The sequence below is a fragment of the Mesoplodon mirus genome (assembly GCF_964341445.2).
Source record: "Mesoplodon mirus genome assembly, chromosome: 13".
In the NCBI taxonomy this organism is placed as follows: Eukaryota; Metazoa; Chordata; class Mammalia; order Artiodactyla; family Ziphiidae; genus Mesoplodon; species Mesoplodon mirus.
The window spans coordinates 15,366,589-15,387,244 of NC_138989.1; the positions used below are offsets into that span (position 1 = coordinate 15,366,589).

Sequence of the window (20,656 nt, forward strand, 5' to 3'; positions counted from 1 at the left end):
GTTACCGGCCAATCTCAGAAGGCGGGACTCAGCGTCTGATTGACTTTCTCTTTCACTATTAAATTCCCTATTCCGCTCAGTTCGTTCCACCTCCTGAGGACTGACCAATCAGGAGCACCGTCTCTATAACTCTCCACCAATTGGAAGACTCGGGCCTCCCTCTGGGTTGGGCTGACCGAGTAAGGCGGGGAGAAACGGAAGGGAAAGGGGCGGAGCTTCTTCGTCCCGTCCCTTCTCAAGGAGGGAGGCATGGAGTCCTGCATTAGCAGCAGGCAAGAACTGGGGAAGGACGTAAGACTTGACCAATCAGAGCTCACCATAACAGCCGAGGTAGCCAATAGGCAGCGGTGAAGGGAAAATGGGGCGGGGCAGGTGGGGTGGAAGGGGCAGTAGGCGGTGGATGGGAGAGCTGGCGCAGCTGCCGTGGTGGCAGCGGCTGAAGTGGCGGTGGCTGCGGCGGCTGCCACAGCTGCAACAGCTCTGGGCTCGTGGCTTTGGCGGCGGCGCCGGAGGACTGGGCTGCGCGGTGCGGACCCCGGCGCGCGGTCCGGGTTGCTGGGGCGGCGCATGTAAGAATTCAAGGGGTGTGAGGGTTGGCCTGATGGAGAGGGCAGGGGTCAGGGGTCAGGGGGCTCGGAGTGAGGGCATTGGAACGTGGGAGGAGGGCAGGTTGGGCCAAGAGGGCCTGCGGGGACGTCATCGCCGCTTTTCTCTCCCTCCAGCCCTGGTCGCGGAGACCCCAGCGTAGGGATCGCCCGGGAAAGCCCGGGGCGGGGAGGAGGGGCGCAAGGACGAGCACGTGGAGCAGGCGCCCGCACTCCTCTTCGTTACCCTCCTCCCTCGTCTGCTTGTCTCCCTGGCGCCCTCAGGCGACCCACCCCGCAAGAGCCTGCCTGCCCTCTTTCCCTAGGACCTGTCCCTAGGGGTGACCCTTCCCTTCTGGCTCCTCAACAGAGGGAGAAGCACTGTGACCCTGGGCAAGTCCCTTCTCTCCTCTGGGCCTCACTTTTCCCTCTCTGTAAAATACGGGTTTGAATTCAGATGAGGGGACCGTCTGGGAAGAGATGAAGGGTAATGGTTAAGTGGGGAGGGTCCCTGAATTGAGACTTCCTGGGTTGAAATCTGGACTCTATCACTTCCCTGCTGTTTATTTACAAGAAGCAGGTTAAGTTAACCCTGCTAAGCCTCAGTTTCCTCGTCTGTGAAGTGAGGACATTAGCTAAGTAAGATTTCCTAACAGCAGCACTATTCACATTTTGAGCCACATATTTCTATGTTGTGGTGGGTCTCACCTGTGTATGGTAGGATGTTTCCAGGCATCCCTGGCCTCTACCTACTATTACCCCCTACTTGTGACAATCAGAAATGTCTCCATACATTGCTAACGTGTGTGTGTGGCGGGGGAATCACCCCGTCTGAGAGCCACAGAACTAATGCATGCATTGCAAGCAACCAGTCGTATATTATACAGTTAAAATAAAAACCAGTAGCTATTTTGGTAACAATGATACAATTAAAAAAGCTCTTCTTGATGAGTTGAGAAAGTTAATAGACTCCAGCCTTCACAATAAATACGGGAGAGAATGACAAGATGTTAATAATTGTCAAAGCTGAGTGATCAACACAAGGAAGTTCATTTATGTATTCTCTCTACGTTTGAGTGTGTTTGAAAATAGCTGTGATAAAAAGTTAAGCCAAAAAGAAAAAAAAAAACATATAATGCTTAAGACAGCCAAATGGTAACATCTCATTTGGAATTTCCTTTTCTGTCTTCCCACTACTGAGATTTAAAAGTGAAATTAATCCCCAGATCTGGAGGAAACTTAAAAAAAAAATCTCGCAGGAAGTTTACTGGGCAGACCACTACAGGCTTAGCAGCAAAGAATGATGCTCACTTTTACTGCCTAATTTTAAGAAGATATTGACGCACAGGGGCCTGCCCTGGATTGTCCTGGTGATTCGTGAAGGAAGTAAATTGATGGGTTGCCATTCAGTGGGTTAGTTTGGAGGCAAACTTGATCGAGACCAGAATACAGCAGTTTGAGGAAGGAACCTGCTGCTGTTTTCAAGTTCAAAGGTCTGCTGTTAGATCTGCTGAGTGTTTGCTTTTCTTTTGGTTTTCCTCAGCGGAAATGGGAATGTTTATAAATAGGAACTGTAACAGGCTAGTTCTGACCGTTTTGAATTGGGAGTTCAGAATGAGTGTTTTTGCTGTGTGACTCCGGACATCACTTAAAAAAATATTCTAGTCTCTTCCCCTTCCTCCCCAAATACCTAAATCTAGGAGAATAATAAGAGTGATATGGGCAAATCTAGATGACCTGGCACACTAACTCTTTATAGGTCATTGGAGCTAAGTGCTGCCTAAATACCAGGGCTGGGACATGGAGGAATTGTAGTATGCTGGCGGGGAACACAGGTCTGGAGTCAGATTGTGTAGTTCAAAGCTTGACTTTCCAGCTGTGGGTTCTTGAACAAGTAAATTACTTATCTTCTCTAAATTAAGCCTTAAGTTCCCCGCTCTGTAATGGGGGATAATAATCCTACTTATCTATTACAGAGTTTCAATCAGCTTTACTTAAAAATTGCTAGAAGAGCCCCAGCGTATAGTAAGCGTTCTCTGAGTATTAACTACTATTATTTGAATGGTTGTATATGTATATATATTTTTAAGTCTTTAAAACTCTATGAAACTCACACACAAACAAGGATTAAGAAGGGTAGAGGGGGAACATATTAGCCATAATCCCAATCTGCAAACATAATTACCCTTAACTTTTCAGTATTTAATCTTACACAGAATTTTAGTGCTATTATACTGCAATACTCTTTTTTATTGAAATACAATTCACATTACTATAAGATCCATCATCTTACATCTTAAAGGGTACCATTCTTTGGTTTTTAGTATATTTGTAAGGTTATGCAACCATCACCACTATCTAATTCCAGAACATTTTCATCAGTAGTGGTTGTATTTTGATAATTGTCCTTTTTTGTTTTTTTAATCCCCCAAACCCTAGAAGATGCCACTGATGGAGGAGTTTCTAAGAAGCACCTCTGGGCCAGTGGCTTTGAACTGGAGCTCAAAGAAGAGACTATTTAAAGCTCTGGACATCACACCCTGAGGGCTGTAGGAGAGGAGAACATGGCCGTGAGTTTAGATGACGACGTTCCCCTCATCCTGACCTTGGATGAGGGTGGTAGCACCCTACTGGCTCCCTCCCACGGCCTGGGCCAAGAGGATCTGCCCAGCAGAAGTAAGATGGTAGGGTGGGCTGGGGGAGGGGGTGCAGCTTTTCTGTTTCAGGGGATGAGTTGTGGGCTTGGTGCTCTGATGGTAGATGCATGTACCTGAATGCCTGACCCCACGTTTGACTCCCAAGTTCTGACACAGAAACTACTGGGAGACTAATCCTGTGGGGTCCTAATCCTGCACCTTCAATTTAGGGGTGCTTTCCGGGACTAGCCTGCCCTGCTTCCCTCAGCGCCTCCCCTCTCTTGCGCCGGTGGTACCCGGGTTTTGTTCATGGATGCTTGGTGGGGACCTCAGGCAAACCTGCTCCTTGGCTAGCTTCCCTGCCCCGTTCCTTGTTAAAAAAAGAAACAGATTTCAACATTGGTCCCTGTCTGCCTGATCTTCGGCAGGAAAGTGGAGTTGACTGCTTCTCCCCACTGGCACTCAGTCCCTGTACTGCCCAGGACAGGGTGGAAGGGGGCAAGCATTTATCGTGATCCATTGATTTGAGGGTTTGGGGTTTTGCTTTGTCTTCCTCTAAACCAAATCCCAGCAGCACAAAGTGAACCCGCGAGAGGTTGTGAGCTTTAAATTTTTTAGATTTTAAGTGTGTTTCTGGCAGAACGAGAGGCCTTAAAAACCTTTCTTGTCCCGAAGCCATTTGCTTCGTTTGCTCAGACCTTGGGTCCAAGAGAGGCTTAAAATAACTTGCCTTTTATGGAGGGTCCTAAGATGTCAGAGGCTAGTGCTTTAGGGTCTCCTTAGCAGATGGAAATTCTACCCACAAGCCATACTGTTGAGCCAGGGGTATTGCTTGGGTCCAGGGAAAGATAAGCCTGGCTCTCCCATCTCCTTTGTCCAGAGAGAACACAGTTGGCTTGCAGGGAGCTTAACAGCCTCCCCTTGGAAGTGGTGAAGGACAGCATTGTTCCCTTGGATGGGAGTGCAGTGGGAGGCCTGGCTCCCTCTAAACTGGCCTCTCTTTGCTTTAGCGTGTTCACCCATCCAGAGTGGCAGAGCTGGGTGATCGAGGAAGATTAGAAAGTAGACCAGATTTTTCCCTAAGTGCCATTCAGGACCAAGAAATCAGTGGCTGTGATTTCAGGCCCACTTCTTAAATACCCTAGAGTTGGCAAACTAAGTGTCAGGCTCTTTTTTTTTTTTTTTAACATCTTTATTGGAGTATAATTGCTTTACAATGGTGTGTTAGTTTCTGCTTTATGACACAGTGAATCAGCTATACATATACATATGTTCCCATATCCCCTTCCTCTTGCGTCTCCCTCCCTCCCACCCTCCCTATCCCACCCCTCTAGGTGGTCACAAACCATCGAGCTGATCTCCCTGTGCTATGCGGCTGCTTCCCACTAGCTATCTGTTTTACGTTTGGTAGTGTATATATGTCCATGCCACTCTCTCACTTTGTCACAGCTTACCCTTCCCCCTCCCCTCGGGCTCTTTCTTATCTGTTATCCTAACCAAGATCCTTTTTGCAAGGTAGACAGTATTATCCCTAGTTTAAGGAGGAGAAAACTGGAAAACTGAGAGTTAGAGAGGTTAAGGAACTTGCCTGATGTCACACAGCCAAGCAAGCGGTTGAGCAAAGATTTGAACTGAGGACTGACCCCAAAGTTCCTTCCCCTCCTCTTCTTCCCTTTTTCCTCCTCCTCCCCTCCTCCTTCTCCTCTTCCTCCTTCACAAGCCCTCAATGAGTGTGAGTGCTGGTCCTTAGCATTTACATATATTATTTCATCATAAACCTAAGGATAATTGTTATTATCCATATTTACTGGGGAAGCAAAGCCTCAGAGAGGTTAAGTAACTTGTCCAAGGTCACACAGCTAGCAAGCAGCAGTGTCTCTCTGATCTTCCCTCTAACACCACCATGTAAGGTGCTTTGGGGAAAGGGATGTAAATGAATGTGACATTGTCTCAGCTTCAGAGTAGGATACCCCCTAGTGAGGGGAGCGGTTAAGTCCATCGCCAATGAGGGAATGGACTGGAGGGAAGGTGGTTGATGTGCACAGGGTGTGGATCATTCTGGAAATAGCCAGGCTCAAGGTTCTAAATTGGACTCCTGATCATTGTTGTGGTCACACAGGGCTCGAACCCATGTCCCCTGCATTGGCAGGCAGATTCTTAATCACTACGCCACCAGGGAAGTCCCATGGTTAGCATTTTTTAGCAACAAAGTATTTTTTCATTAAGGTGTATGCATTGTTTTTTAGCATAATGCTATTGCATAATTAATAGACTACAGTATAGTGTAGACATAACTTTTATATGCACTGGGAAACCAAAAACTTCATGTGACTCACTTTATTGTGATATTCATTTGATCGCAGTGGTCTGGAACTGAACCCGCAATATCTCTGAGGTCTGCCTGTAATTTCCCCAGCTTGCCGCCCCTAGGACCTTCCTGTCCCTTACAGGATGACGGCCAAGCTCCTTAGCCAGCATATGTGTGTTCTAGTGCCTTCTTGCCTGACCAGTCCCATTTCCTGCTTTAACCCACAATTCTAGTTCTCGGAATCCCTGGTATATTCTTTTTTTTTTTTTTTTTTAAATTTTTTCAGGGCTACTGATTTTTTTTTTTTTAATTTATTTTTGGCTGTGTTGGGTCTTCATCTCTGTGCGAGGGCTTTTCTCTAGTTGCAGCGAGCGGGGGCTACTCTTCGTTGCGGTGCGCAGGCTTCTTGTTGTGGAGCACAGGCTCTAGGCACGTGGGCTTCAGTAGTATGGCACGCGGGCTCAGTAGTTGTGGCGCACGGGCTTAGTTGCTCCGCAGCATGTGGGATCTTCCCGGACCAGGGCTCGAACCCGTGTCCCCTGCATTGGCAGGCAGATTCTTAACCACTGCGCCACCAGGGAAGCCCCCTGGTATATTCTTAAACCTCTCCACCTTGCTGGTAACTGTCTGGCATGCTTTCCCCAGGCTCTCGTTTACTCATGAGCTTCAGTGCTGTCTTGACAATCCTGCTGATAATCCATCCCATCTCTTTGAAGCCTTCACTGAACCTCCTGTTCCCGATGGGGCTAATTACTCACCCTTTTCTGCTTTGGTATCTGGTCTAGGCTTCCATTATTACGGCTACTTACTGTGCGGAAATGACTTGTTTAACCATCTGATCACCTCCGAGGCCCCAAGTGTTCATTCATCTGTGCATCACCTAGCTTGATGCCTACCGTATGCAGGCACTCAACAAGTCATGGTCCAAATAAGCCTAGTTGGGTCTCTGAGGCCTGGTAGCTCATGGGAGGGGCTGTCTGAGGGCCCAGTCAGAGGTGGACAGCAGCCCGTCCTGCCTCTGTTCACCAGCGGTTGGAGTCTCATCACTCCCAGCACAGCTGATTGTCCTGGGGGCTGCCATCATTGCCAGCCGGTCTGTGGCTGATAGAAACCCTTGAGGTGTTAAGGCGTTGGCAGTATGCAGACAGAAGGGAAGAGAAGAAAATTTTATAAAAACAAAATCCTTGAAAAATAGCATTTCTCTAAAGAAAACTAAATGCAGGGTACTTAATAATAGTCTTTAAAAAGTAAGAAAGTTTCTGTTATCATTTTTATAAATAAAACATACAAGTTCCAATTTAAAAAAACGAAAAAAGAATGTAGACAGAGGCCTTCAGCAGAATTGGCAGCTATGTGGGCACGACTGCCGCTGAGAACTCTGCCATGTGTTGGCCCCTGCAAATGGGCAGTGGCCCTCCACCTTGTACTGGGTCCCAGGTTAACTCCTGAGGATACATAAGCCAGCTCTCTGAGGGTGTGTGCCTTGATTGAGCCTGGGCCTCTGCCGTGACCCAGTAGCTGTCACTGGTGCCTTCCTCTGGCTATGTACCACACACTCCCTGTCTTAGTGTGCTCGGGCTGCCATGACAGAATTCCACAGAAGGGGGCGGCGGGGGGTACTTCAGCAATGGAAATGTATTGTGTCACAGTTCTGGAGGCTGGAAGTCCAAGATCAGGGTGTCAGCAGGGTTGGTTTGTCTGAGGCCTCTCTCCTTGGCTCTTGGACAGTTGCCTTCTCACTGTGGCCTCAGCTTGTGTGTCTGTGTCCTAATCTCTTCTTATAAGGATACCAGTCCTATTGGATTAGGGCTCACCCATATGACCTCATTTTACCTTAATTACCTCTTTAAAGGCTCTGTCTCTGAATACAGTCACATTCTGAGGCCCTGGGGGTTGGGACTTCAACATAGAAATTTTAGGGGGGGACACAATTCAGCCCATAACACTCCTGCCCTTTCCTTAGATGCGGTCCCCAGGAATCTGGCTGTGCAGCCTATGCCCTTTGACCCTATGCTAGGGATGATCAATGCTGGGCAATTATCCCTAAAGGAAACTGGAGGGTTTGGATTTGTTTTTCCTTATATGGGAAAGGATGGATTTTATCCAGGACTCAGACATCTCTGGGCTATAAGAGTAGCTGCTGAAATGCTAATGAATGACTCACAGGCAGGGGATGTCAGGTTGATAAAGAAGGCAGGTATGAGCAAAGGTACTTAAAGCATGGAATTAGGAATAACCTTGAAAATAGTCAGCGGGGTTGGCATTTGACAGTGCAGTTTGGAGATAGCCCGCTGTCTGCACTGCGCATCAGTCAGCGGTCTGGACCATCTCTAGACCATAGAGTCTGAATATTGTGGGCAATACAAGGGATTTTCCAGGGGAATTCTCGTCACACTCAGCTTTTGCCTCCTCACTGCCTTTAAACCCAGCAGCTGCCTAAGATGGGCCTGTACTGTCGGCCTTTTCTGGGTGATAAAAGGATTGTGGGCAAGGCGGTGGCTGAGGCTTGAGGAGGGCACTTTGTCTCATGTGCTACTTTGGTGCTGGTGGTCCATGGCTTTCTGGTGACAGGCCATGCAGGGATAAGGCCTAAGGGGATAGAGCAGAGGACCCCCTCCCCCTCCTTTGCCCCGATGCCTAATGTATCCTCAGGAGTTAACCTGGGACCCAGTACAAGGTGGAGGGCCACTGCCCATTTGCAGGGGCCAACACATGGCAGGCACCCTGGCTCCTTTTCCAGAGTTTTCCTGCAGCCAGAGCCAGCTGACACCTGTCTTAGCCAAGGTGGGCCAGAGCTGTTGGCCTCAGGGCAGATGTAGCCAACATGAGCTGGGATAGAGCAGTGGGGCTGTATTCCCAGGGGTGACCAACCCCAGGGTCGGTGCTCCATCACAGAAATCTGTGTCTGTTCTTTCCCTGACCAAGCTTCCCCAGCATACTTGCCAAACGATAAATAAAGCCCAAGGACTTGGGTAGCTTTTGTCACTTGTGATACCCTGGGGGGTGGAATGGTTAAGCATTCGGGGTCTGGAGTCAAGCTGCAGGCTTCCAATCCCAGCTGAGTATGGACCTTAGCATCTCTAAGCCTCAGCCTCCTCATCTATAGGGTGGGATCATGATAGTATCTTCCAGTAGAGTTATCGTGGGGATTTAGTGAGATCACGTGTGTGATGCCCATGGTAAGTGCTCAGCCAGTCATAGGCATTATTGTCATGACCAGAGACTAGGCTTCTTCTCTGGAAGATCATAGTGCATGAGCGGGGATGCTGAACCCAGGCCAAGATCTGAATCCTTTTTTGGCCCACTCCTGGCACAGCAGGTGGTCACTGCCAAGCTGGGAAGCAAAAGCAGCATGGCAACTGGAGACCGAACAGCAGTTAGATTTTCACAGCTTCCCAGGGAGCTTGGGCTTTTGACTCCGCCGGAGTTGGTCCCCTGGCTTTCCTAGGGCCTCGCCAAGGCAGAATGCCTGTGTCACCAGGCCGGCGGAGGCACCAATTAAAATGAGCAAGCATCCGGCCTGCTGGGTTCCAGCCTCGTAACCCACACTTGAAGCCTTTCGCTTCCTCCACCCTCTGAGTCTTCATGGGGGATCCTGTCTGTTCCCTCAGGCCCCCCGCCATGAAATGCCATCTCTCCCCTCCGCACGCCGAAAGCTACCGTGTCAAAATGGCAGTTGTGGCAGCTGGGCGCAGGCTGGAGCGGCTGCTGAACTGCTCTTTACCCATCGCCTTAGGGGGTCTGAGTTCCCATTTGCTCCAGGAGCACTTCATGACGCAGAACACTCAACTTCTCAGCCTCCAAGTCAGGGAGGGAACGTAGGAGGGCTCTGATGGCCCCTGGCTGCAGTGCCCGCCCCCCGGGGCTGCCTTGCGAATCACAGCACGGTGGCCCTGGAAGGAAACCCAGAGGAGGCAGCAAGCGATCAAGCCCCCAGGAGGGACATTGGTCCCAGGACCATCCCCATCCCACCTTCATGCTCAGGGAGTCCACAGGACTCCCCTTGCTGGGTGACTTCCCTGATTTGAACATTTCCTGACTCCCTTCTCTCCCCATCAGTCCAAACTGAGTAAGGTCATTCACAATAAAAATAATGGCTCAGGACTTCCCTGGTGGTGCAGTGGTTAAGAATCCGCCTGCCAATGCAGGGGACATGGGTTCGATCCCTGGTCCGGGAAGATTCCCACATGCCGCGGAGCAACTAAGCCCGTGCACCACAACTACTGAGCCTGCGCTGTAGAGCCCACGAGCCACAACTGCTGAAGCCTGGGCACCTAGAGCCCGTGATCTGTAATAAGAGAGCCACCGCAATGAGAAGCCCACGCACCACAACCAGGAGTAGCCCCTGCTCGCCACAACTAGAGAAAGCCTGCATGCAGCGACGGAGACCCAATGCAGCCAAAATAAATAAATAAATAAAATAATAATAATGGCTTATGGGTATTGAGCCCCTATCATGTGCCAGGCAGCGTCTGAAAGCACTTTACATGTGCCGTCTCAATCATTGGGTCCTCCCAGAATATCTGTGCGGTCGGTTCAGCATCTGCATCTGACGGAAGAGGAAACTGACACTCTGAGAGGTTGAAACTTACCCAGGGTCACACAGCCAGGAAGTGTCGGCCGCAGCATTGGAACCCAGGTCTTCTGATTCGGGAACTCAGGTTCTGAGCTGATGTGCTGCACACCAGGAAGTAAAGCTTTGTGAAAGAGGTAGAACTTTAGGCCAGAGTTTCTTTTCGAAAAGGAAGTTGGTTTCTACGATATCTCTACCTTCATCTCTTTTTTTTTCAGTTAAACTTTTTATTTCCTGCAAGGCATGGTATTCTCGATTGGAGCTCTGTACCTGGAACTCCCTTTCCTGTTATAAAAACAGCCAAACTTGCGGGAGTTTCATTGTACACGTGGTATCGGGTCATCACTGAGAAACTAGAAAAGACGGGCAAGTGAAAAAACAACAGACCACAAAGGACAGCCACAACTTCACACAGCTTTCTCCTCAGTGTACGCCCTTTTCCAGTGCACAGGCATTTGGCTAAACTTTACATCATGGTGGCTGGAACAAGACAGTTTGGGCTGAAAATGGGAATTCATAGGAGTCAAGATTTGGGAAAGGAAGGGCAAAGGAGGACCAGCCTTGGAGCAGGGCACGAGACTCAAAAGGCCAGCTGGGGTGGCCAAGGAGAGCCATCCCCCGAGGTCACGGGTTCCCAGGGGCAGGTGACCCCCTATCATCACTTGCCTGGAGGGTGTCCCTGGACAGGAGAACTGATTCAGGCCATCAGGGCTTGGGTTGCCTTTTGCACTGGTGACCCCCTTTGCTGTGTTTGCTTTTTGTTGGAGGTACTTATCTACTCATAAAAACGTATGGCTCTTTCTCTACTCAAAGCACTTGAGAGGCTATGGTTCAGTTGAAGTGACCTTGTAGGAAGTGCCTGAGCACGTGGCTGCCCTGGGCCCGGTGGGCCGGGGACACGCTGGGGAGCGCACGTGCTGTCTGGTGGGCTGGCTGCTACTTCCGTCTGGCCATTCGTTACCAGGGAGGCTCACGGGCTGCTCGTGACTACATTTTCCAGTGTTTTCAGAGAAATGAAAACCTACGCTTTTCATCGGAAGCCTTCTGACTTTTACATATCAGCAGCCGTTTCACATTTCTCAAACAGCCAGCTGAGTAAAATCTAGTCAGCGGCTGCCACTTTACGACATAGAACCTACCTGTTCAGCCTTTGTTTTCTGTTCAGAACGAACTCCTTCAAAATAAGGAAACAGTACAGAACCAACGGACGTGCTCTCCGTGGCCTCGGAGAGGTTCTTCACCTTTGGATGCCGTTCCATGAGATTCAGAACTGGCTGGGGGAAAACTTTTCTCTGCCTCTGCATGCTTCACCTAAAGAAAGACCGGATTTCGGGACTTTCCTGGTGGTCCAGTGGGTTAAGACTCCGCGCTTCCACCGCAGGGGGCGCGGGTTCGATCCCTGGTCGAGCCAGGCCAGGCAGGTGAGGTGGGAGGACAGAGCAGGTGGGCACATCTCCCGGGATCCCCTCCATCTTTCTTTTCTGTTTATTCCTTGCTTCCTCTGGGTTGCAGTTCACCTGATACCCTCTCTGTGGGAGTGCCCTTTGCTCCTTCTTTCTTATCTGCATCCAACTTTGACTGTCTTCTCTCTTTTTTTAAAGATTTATTTTATTATTTATTTATTTACGGCTGTGTAGGGTCTTAGTTGCGGCATGTGGGCTCTTCGTTGCGACACGCAGGCTCTCTCGTTGAGGCATGCAAGCTCCGTAGTTGTGGCGCGTGGGCTTAGTTGTCCTGCGGCATGTGGGATCCCAGTTCCCTGACCAGGGATCGAACCCGCGTCCCCTGCATTGGCAGGCGGATTCTTTACCGCTGGACCACCAGGGAAGTCCCTCTTCTCTTTTCTTAGCTATCTGATCATGGGACTCTTTTTTTTTTTTTTTTTTTTTTTTGGCTTTGACTTTGAGATGTGTAATAAAGATTCAAGTGGGCATTAGAAGTTTAAAAATAAGTAATAGTTTAATAGCTAGTCGTCTTCTAATTCTTTTTTTTCTCGAATCGTTGTCATCTTGTCAACTGGAAAGCTAAGTAGTTTTTCAACTGGCCGGCATGGATTTCTTCAGAGCTTAGAAGTGCTGTTGCGGAGGGCACAGAAACGTAGCAGATCTAGTTATGGCTCGTGAAGGACTTATGGTCTGGTTGGCAGTAAAACAGACGAGTATATGACGTGCTGCTTTTGTGGCTTTTATTGTAACCGTGGAAGGATTTAGAGGAGGAGAGAGTAAGGATGGGCAGGGGAGGTGGAAGCGCTTTCCCAAGGAGGTGAAATTGGGGCAGGAGATAGAGTCAGTCTGCTTGATTTGGGGAGGGAGCACATCAGGAGAGGCTTTAGAGAGATTAAGCCTGATTGTGCTCAGTGTTTAAAGAGCAGATGAACAGGAGGCAGGAAGTGGAAGCTGGAAGTGAAAGACCATCTCAAGGAAGGGAGCGGGGAGGGGGGGCAGAGGTGTAGCGAGTTGGCGTGGACGGGTGGGCGTGGCTGGCGCTTTGACTGGTGGGCGGGGAGGAGAGATTGGATCCAGATCTTGGGGGGGTCTCTCCGCCTCCAGGGCCTTGCTGAGGAGTGGGACTTCATCTTGAGGGTGATGCAGAAGTCCCAGAGTGCTTTAAGCAGGGGAGTGACACGGTCACATTTCAGGGGAGCGTGTGCAAATTCACTCAGGCTGCCCTGCAAAGAGTGGTTGGAAATGGGTGGCAAGACCAGGTGGCAGGGGGGTGGCCGAGGCACATGATGGGACCTTTTTTTGTTCGGCCTGAATGGTATTTTAAGCAGGTATTATGGTTGTTCACAGCGTGAGGGCTCAGCACCTGCCGTCTCACACACCCCAGCTTTGCTGCCTGCCTGGTGCCTGCAGGCATTTGAGTTTGTAGCCCTGGCAGTAAATTCTGATAGGACGGCACCGTGGCAGGAGTTGAGAGCACAAAGGACAGTGAAGGCTCAGCTGAGGGAGCAGATCAGCCTGTGGGCAGATGGAGGGTTTTTTTTTTTTTTTGGCTACATGGGGTCTTCGTTGCTGCGCACGGGCTTTCTCTAGTTGCTGTGCGTGGACTTCTTATTATGGTAGCTTCTCTTGTTGCGGAGCATGGGCTCTAGGCACGTGGGCTTCAGTAGCTGTGGCACGCAGGCTCAGTAGTTGTGGCTTGCGGGCTCTAGAGCGCAGGCTCAGTACTTGAGGTGCATGGGCTTAGCTGCTCCGCGGCATGTGGGATCTTCCTGGACCAGGGATCGAACCCATTTCCCCTGCATTGGCAGGCGGATTCTCAGCCACTGCGCCACCAGGGAAGTCCCAGGTGGAGTTGTAGGCACAGATGGGAGTTGGGGATGCTGGGGATAGGACCGAATGCCTGGGCAGAAGGAAAGAGGGGGTACGAGCCTCCCCATGCAGGCCAGAGATGAGAGCGCTGGGGCAGATGGGGTCTGGGGTGTGGTTAAGAGCACACGACGAGTTTGAGTCTAGCTCTGCCATTTGCTGCCTTGGGACCTTGGGCGCTTGACATAACGTCGCTTAGCTTCGGTTTCCTCACCTGTAAAAGGAAACTAATAACAATACTACCTTAGAGGGCTGTCCCAAGGTTGAACCAAGACAGCGAACCTCAAACAGGCACATTGCCTGGCTTATAGCAGAAGGAGCACTGGGTGGATGTTAGCCGTTTTCATTAGGGGAGGGGTCAGAGCAGGTAGACCTATTTTATGGAGAGCCTGGAATGCTGACAGCATTTTATTTGTTATTTTTTTCTTTAAAAAATTTTTTTTATTTTTGGCCATGCCACGCCACTTGTGGGATCTTAGTTCCCCTACCAGGGCTCAAACGTGGGCCCATGGCAGTGGAAGTGCTGAGTCCTAACTCCTGGACCACGAGGGAATTCCCCAGACAGTAGTTTAGAGTTGGTGGAATAACCAGAAAGTGACGTGATGAGAACGTTTCTTCCAGCTGACTTCTTTCCAGCTCCGGAGGCCGTCTCTATCCACTGTGATAGACCTTAGAGACCTGCCTTAGAGACCCTGGGGCGGGTCAGTCCTGAATAGGGATGGCATTTTGCTCTGGAGATTGGGAGGTGGGTGGAGAGGAAACTCTCCCAGCATGTCCTATAGTGGCAGGAGCCAGACTGGGCATCTTTTTTTTTAATTAATTAATTTTATTTTTTATTTATTTTTGGCTGTGTTGGGTCTTTGTTGGTGCGCATGGGCTTTCTCTAGTTGCAGTTAGTGGGCTTCTCATTATGGTGGCTTCTCTTGTTGGGAGCACGGGCTCTAGAGCGCAGGCTCAGCAGTTGTGGCATGCGGGCTCAGTAGTTGTGGCTCGTGGGCTCTAGAGCGCAGGCTCAGCAGTTGTGGTGCACGGGCTTAGTTGCTCCGCAGCATGTGGGATCTTCCCAGACCAGGGATCGAACTGGTGTCCACTGCATTGGCAGACGGATTCTTAACCACTGCGCCACCAGGGAAGTCCCAGACTGGGCATCTTTCTCTCTTTCTTTCTGTCTCTTGAAGCTCAGTGCAGTTCTTGCCTCACCCTAGGCACTCAGGAAACATCTGGACAATAGGCGACCCGTCAGTCCTTTCGTGAGTTCGCCTGGCTTGGGATATATGTGTAGGAGGGTGTGTCTCAGATTAGTAACGTCAGGAGCTGAAAAGCCGAGATTGGAGTGAATATGCTCTGCTGCCAAGCTCTTAGGATCAGAAAGGAGCTATTCTCCTGATTTAAAAAGGCACGGCTTCTAACTGTATCCAGCAGATAAGTTTCTGCTTCGTTCGAGTGCACTGACACAGCCCTCTAAACAATCCATCCTGCTAGAGAGTTGATCCGGAAGTTCTCAATCTGCTCAGCCAGGAAGCGTAGATCTAACTCTCTCTATCCTCTTTCATGATAATTCCTGCATGGCTGGTATTTCCATTCAGTGGAGAAAAGGAGAGTTGAATTCTGTTCTCATAACCACCCTCCGTGGACTGAGGAATTGTCATCTTGGATTACAACTGGGGTGTTTGGATGACAAATTAAAAATGGTTTTTTTTAGATCTCTTTCCCTGTGTGTTTTAGCTATAGCACAAGCAAGCGCATGATACGGTAGCAGCATCTTTTTTTTTTTTTTTTAAAGGCGTGATTTAGGGGCTTTGTTTTTCCCTGGAAGACTCAGTTGTTTGGGGAGTCTCCTAGGTGAACGTTTGGTGACCTCAGCCTGCACTTGGAACAACGCTAGCAAATATCTCCCATGAGTGCTCTGTGGGCTCCACCCCTGCACCCTGGCCCAGCAGTGAATCCAGGAGCTACAAAGCAGAGCATCTTTTATGCTGCCTTAAAGTAGAAGTCTTCCCCAGAGCCGTTCTTGCTATTCTCTCACTGGGGGCAGCAAGCACTATTACAACTGACTGCAGTTGGGAAAACCGTGTACGGTAATGTTAACATAAGCGGTTGCTCCTACGATCCCTTGTGAAGTAACAGTATTTATCCCCATTTTTCAGATGTGCAATTCGAGGGGTGGGGAAGGAAGTGACTTGCACAGGCAGACAGTGGAGCGGTGGGCCTCGTTCATTGTCCGTGTTGGTGGGCTGCTGTGTGCCCAGCACACCCCTGGGGAAGGCAGGTTTGTGGGTCCCTCTTGCTCTCGGATCGCAGACCTGCCACCTCTGTTTTCAGGCCTTGCCCAGAGGCAACATTTCTCCATCCAAGCTCTAGTGGCTTTGAAACTTTCATTAACTTCAGAGTATAGATAAGGAAACCATAAACTCAGACCTGTTCACTTGGTGAGGGTTAGGCCAAGTTCTTGGATCAAATGAAAATGAAGACCTTGAATGCCAAGTCCTCTGATCTACCTTCCCAGCCTGGCCCCCATCCGCGTGGCATTGGCCCCAGCACTTTACAGGCCATGAGAAATTCCACCTCAGTTATATCCCTGGCTGACGGGCCTTCATTCTTTCACTACCCCTCCCAGAAATCAGAACCAATAAGCAAAAGTCTTAAACGTAGAGCTGTTCATACCATCTCATTTATTTATTTATTTTTTTGGCTGTGCCGCACGGCGTGCGAGATCTTATTTCCCCGACCAGGTATCGAACCCGTGCCCCCTGCATTGGGAGCACGGAGCCTTAACCGCTGGACTGCCAGGGGAAGTCCCCTATCATCTCATTTATTTAACAGTCACATAATCTCACATTTTTTTCATTTGAACCACTTTCACTACCAAACCTTCCTGTGGGCTGCCGTCTCTTGCTTCTGATCTATCCCCACTTCATATTTCTTCAGCCGAAGATCTTGTCCTCTGTTTCCATGGAGGCTTCCCTAACCGCCCCTAACCGCTTAGGGTAGTGGCTGCACTTCTACACCGTCCTCTGAATACACTGCGCGGAGGCCCACTTGCTCCCTAGCACCTGCAGGTTTGGTTAATGTCTCACGTACTGAGTCAGGGTTTGCTTTGTGCCTGAGCAGGTGCTATTGTTTTGGGTCCTGATGTGCCTCTTTCTGGGAGCACAAGTTTTTGCCAAGTCACGGACCACATCTTCTCTGCACACACCCAGGGCACTTAATAACAGACTCCCATGAAGTAACATATCTGGGAGTGAGTCACTAGGTTCCCAAAACACCCAGGGTCCCAAGTGACTCTGTTTGTCACAGCTTAACCAGCCCCTGGAACCATCTGGGGTGACCAGGAGACTCATTCACGTGTGATCAGGTCAGAACTAGTCCGGGCGGGGCCTGGCCCCTGCTTGCCCTAGGAGCGGCCTACTTTGGGGATGTCTTTGGTCTCTGCTTTTGGAGTTCTCCGGGATGCACACGTCTCATAATTGCCATGTCAGCCTGGAGTGGTGTGGTCCCACCTTCCCTGACATCTGAGCTCGCCCCTCCACCACCGCACCACTCGTAGGCCACCTCTCCCTCTTGTTAATCTCTCTTTTTGTTAGACTGGGATTTTATTTATTTGTTTTTTCTTATTCTTTGGGCTCTTGCTGGAAATCAGCTCGGGCAGAGTGATTGTGCTCAGCGCTGGCTAATGGCTTGGAGCCACTCCAGGCTGCCGGATGCGTCGGCTTTCACTTGTGAGTGGTTGTCGACGAGCGTGATGCCTTTTCTCTGTGACACCCCAGGGTCCCCTCTTCTTGCCGGCTCGGCTGTTCACACTTGGCTGGCCTGCCTTTTTGTTGTGAATGGAAGTTTTTACTGCGCACCCTGGAGCCTGTCTGGTCACCTCGATGGGGCTCAGACTTTCTCAGTTGCAGAGCCTGCTCAGCCTTCAGGCCAGTTGACCTGTTTGCTTTTGCTGCATGTTTTGTGCTGTTTCCTTTTGGAGCTCAGACACCATCCCAGGGTGAGCAGGGGCTCCCAAGTCTGGAGACGGGGATAGCTTGGGAGAATCCTCAGGTTGTTAGACATGTGTGTGTGTCAGGCGAGTGATCATACATGCTGCTGATGTAGTGTGTTCTGACATTTCTTCAGCGTCTCTTGGTCTGTAGCAAAGGATGGGGTTGAATTTCTAGTGTCATCTCTCAGCAGCTGTGCAAACTTGAAGGAGGAGCTAAGCTTCGGTTTCTCCCTGAGTTTCACTTTCTTCAGCTGTAAAACGGGAGAAGAACATCTCCATTCAGGGTTGACATAAAGATTAAACGGGAAATTCCATATAACATCTCCCGGTACCACCTCAGTAAGTGGAAACTCTAACTAATAGTAAAGTATCAGGGTTTCATTTTCAACAAAGTAGCAATGACGCCCTTTCTAGAGACTCTGAGTAGATAATCTAAGGACTCTCTGTGTTGAGGACTTGAGCTTGCCCTTCCTTTTATTAAATTCTTCCTCTTAAGGAATGTTAGTTGGGTTTTGGATTTTCTTAGGGATCCTGTGGTGGCAAATGGGGGAACCATTTGTTAATTTCCTTGACCATCCAGGTGCACTGCAGAGACAATTCAACTGAAGTAGCCCCACCTCCTGCCCACTCTTTAGGATGGCTTTTTGGTTTCCATTGTATTTTTCTTTATTCACAATGCCTCTTTTGCGCTCTCTTCCCCACTCGACAGAAAGGGAACCGAGGAAGAGAAAGAGGAGGCTGAGCCCAGTGCCCGACCACTGATTGCACAGGCTTTCAGGCCCTGCCGGCTCCCCTGGGAGCAGCACGCACCAGGCCAGCCCGGGTCCTGGAGAAGTGGCGTGCCCAGGCCATCAAGCTCTCTGCGGGTTGTAGACTTCCTCCTGACATGTCACTCCTCCAAGGCACCTCTGCCTCCCGGCCATCTTATCCCTTGTTGCTGCTCTTCTGAGTATAGCCACCAGCTCACAGGAGATCCAGATGCTGGGCTGTGGCCAGTGTTCATGGGAGCCGGGTCCAGTCAGTCCCCCAGGTGCTCCCAGGTAGGGGCTAGAGCAGACCTCTGAGCAGTAGCCATGTGGAGAACAAGTCTCATAGCCAGACTTGTTCCTCTGAGCACTACTTACCCGCTGACCCCCGCAGAGGCCCAGGGAGCGCCAGTGCGCAGTGAAAAATGCCTTTGTCTCCATTTGCTGTTGTACTGCTCCCATCCCCATCCCTGTGCGTTTCACAATTAGCATCTCCAGTGCTTCCAAGTGAACACAGGACAGTGCTGCACTCTTCACTGGGTAAACAGAGTGGAGTTTGCATGTTTTTCTGTGTGCGTGTGTGTGTGTGTGTGTGTGTGTGAAAAGTAGGCCTTGGAGATGGATGTAGTGCTTACAGATGTTTTCTCAAAGCATCCGATGCACTTTTGCCCATGGTAGGTGCTCAATAAATACTTTGTGATGAGTTATTAGTGGGAATAAAAGCCTTTTGTTTCATAAAAAACCCAGGGGCCCGGGAGCAGGAACTACAATTCCAAGTCAGGCCTGGAAATTCACAGACTAAAGAAGATGGAAATCATTTCCAGCCTCACCAAGAAAGTATCTGCCAGCATCTGGCAAACCCCTTCTTCTCTCTTTGCCTTGGCAGAGGGTGGTGGTGGGTTGTGTAGCAGTGGTAAGACATGGTTCTTCATGTGCAGGGTGGTCAGGACAATCAGACAGTGGAGGTGACCCCAGCGGCTCCTGGCAAGTTAACTGCTCTGTAAACATGAGCTCACCATGGCTCCTCCAGGGAAGGGACCTTGCCCTTTTGCCTGTGCAGAATGTAGATGGGATTACGGTATAACCGAGAATGCCCTCCTGGCCTGCGTATATCCGATTGGCACACCTGGTCTAGCTGCTCTGCTGGTAAAACCCAGCAGCTCAAGTCCATTCTCCTTAGCATGGCTTACAGCCCACCCTCTGCTCCTGCCTCACAAAAGAGTCAGGCTGCTGGGCTCAAACCCCAGCCTGGCCCCTTTCTTGCTCTGTGACCTTGGGCAAATCACTTAGCCTCTCTGGGCCTTAGTTTCCCCTCTGGAAACTGAAGGTATTAATAGTCTCTAGTTCTTGGGGCTTTTTATACTTAAAAGAATTAACAAACGTAAAGCGCTGAGTGTGAGCTGTTATTCTTGTTCTCATTCCCACACATCAGCCTTATCTCTGGCTTCAGAATTACCGAACCCTCTGCAGTTTCCCAGACATCGCCTGCTATTTGCTTCTCTGTGCTTTATGCATGACCTTCCTGTTTCTGGAATGTACCCCTCACCCCATCCCCATCCCCCTTTTGAACACCTTTTCATCCCTCATCCTTTCAAAGCCAACACGGATATCGCCCCTGAATCCCTCTCTGCCTCTTTCCTCCAGCCCCCGTGGACGGTAGTTGTCATCACATCCTTTTCTAGGCTGTTGTAACTAACAAGTGCCTTTTTTTTTTTGGCTGCACTGGGTCTTTGTTGTTGTGCGTGGGCTTTCTCTAGTTGCGGCGAGCGGGGGCTACTCTTCGTCGCGGTGCTCGGGCTTCTCATTGCGGTGGCTTCTCTTGTTGTGGAGCACGGGCTCTAGGCATGCGGGCTTCAGTAGCTGTGGCACGTGGGCTCAGTAGTTGTGGCTTGCGGGCTCTAGAGCGCAGGCTCAGTAGTTGTGGTGCACGGGCTTAGTTGCTCCGTGGCATTTGGGATCTTCCCAGACCAGGGCTTGAACCCGTGTCCCCTGCATTGGCAGGTGGATTCTTAACCACTGCGCCACCAGGGAAGCCCAACAAGTGCCTTTAATGCACCAGAATCACATCCCTTCTTCTGCCTCCTGATTGTGAACTCCATGAGGGCAAAGTTCATGGTTTTACTTTTTCAAATTCAACACCTAACCCAATGCCTGGTATACAGTAGGTGCTGAGGAAATGTCTCCTCAAATGAAACCATATTTGTTTGCATCTAGAAGGTCAGCCTTTTAAAAACTTTCCCCTCCCCTTTTCTCCCCCAAATAACCGCATGATGTATTAAGACTAGAGACTTGCTCTCAAGGTCACATTTGCAACCTCAGGGTGTGAGTTCCCTGTGTGGCCAGTTTGAGGGTGGGCCCCTGGGACAGCAGTTGCTACTCTAAATTACCAAGAGATGCTTACTTGCCGGGCCCCTCCCAAGAGTCTGTTGTTTCTGATCTTCACTCCTCCCGACTTTCTGTACGTCTCCTCTGTTTATAGCTGCTGCTCTCAACTTTCTACCCAGTTCAAGTCCCTT

General features: G+C 50.0%; 1 protein-coding gene across 3 annotated transcripts in view; it reads left to right on the forward strand.

Annotated features, from left to right (window-relative positions):
* The first annotated feature begins 389 nt into the window (after positions 1–389).
* The window catches only part of TPCN1 (two pore segment channel 1), a 64,459-nt gene continuing 44,192 nt past the window's right edge, over positions 390–20,656 (forward strand). For 2 of the 3 annotated variants that reach the window (XM_082641241.1, XM_082641243.1), the window contains exons 1-2: positions 390–569; positions 3,024–3,260. In XM_082641241.1, coding sequence (XP_082497367.1) covers positions 3,149–3,260 — 112 coding nt within the window. In that variant the 5' untranslated portion in view covers positions 390–569; positions 3,024–3,148. The remainder of the gene's footprint in view (positions 570–3,023; positions 3,261–20,656) is intronic. The other variant, XM_082641242.1, reaches the window with a different exon arrangement.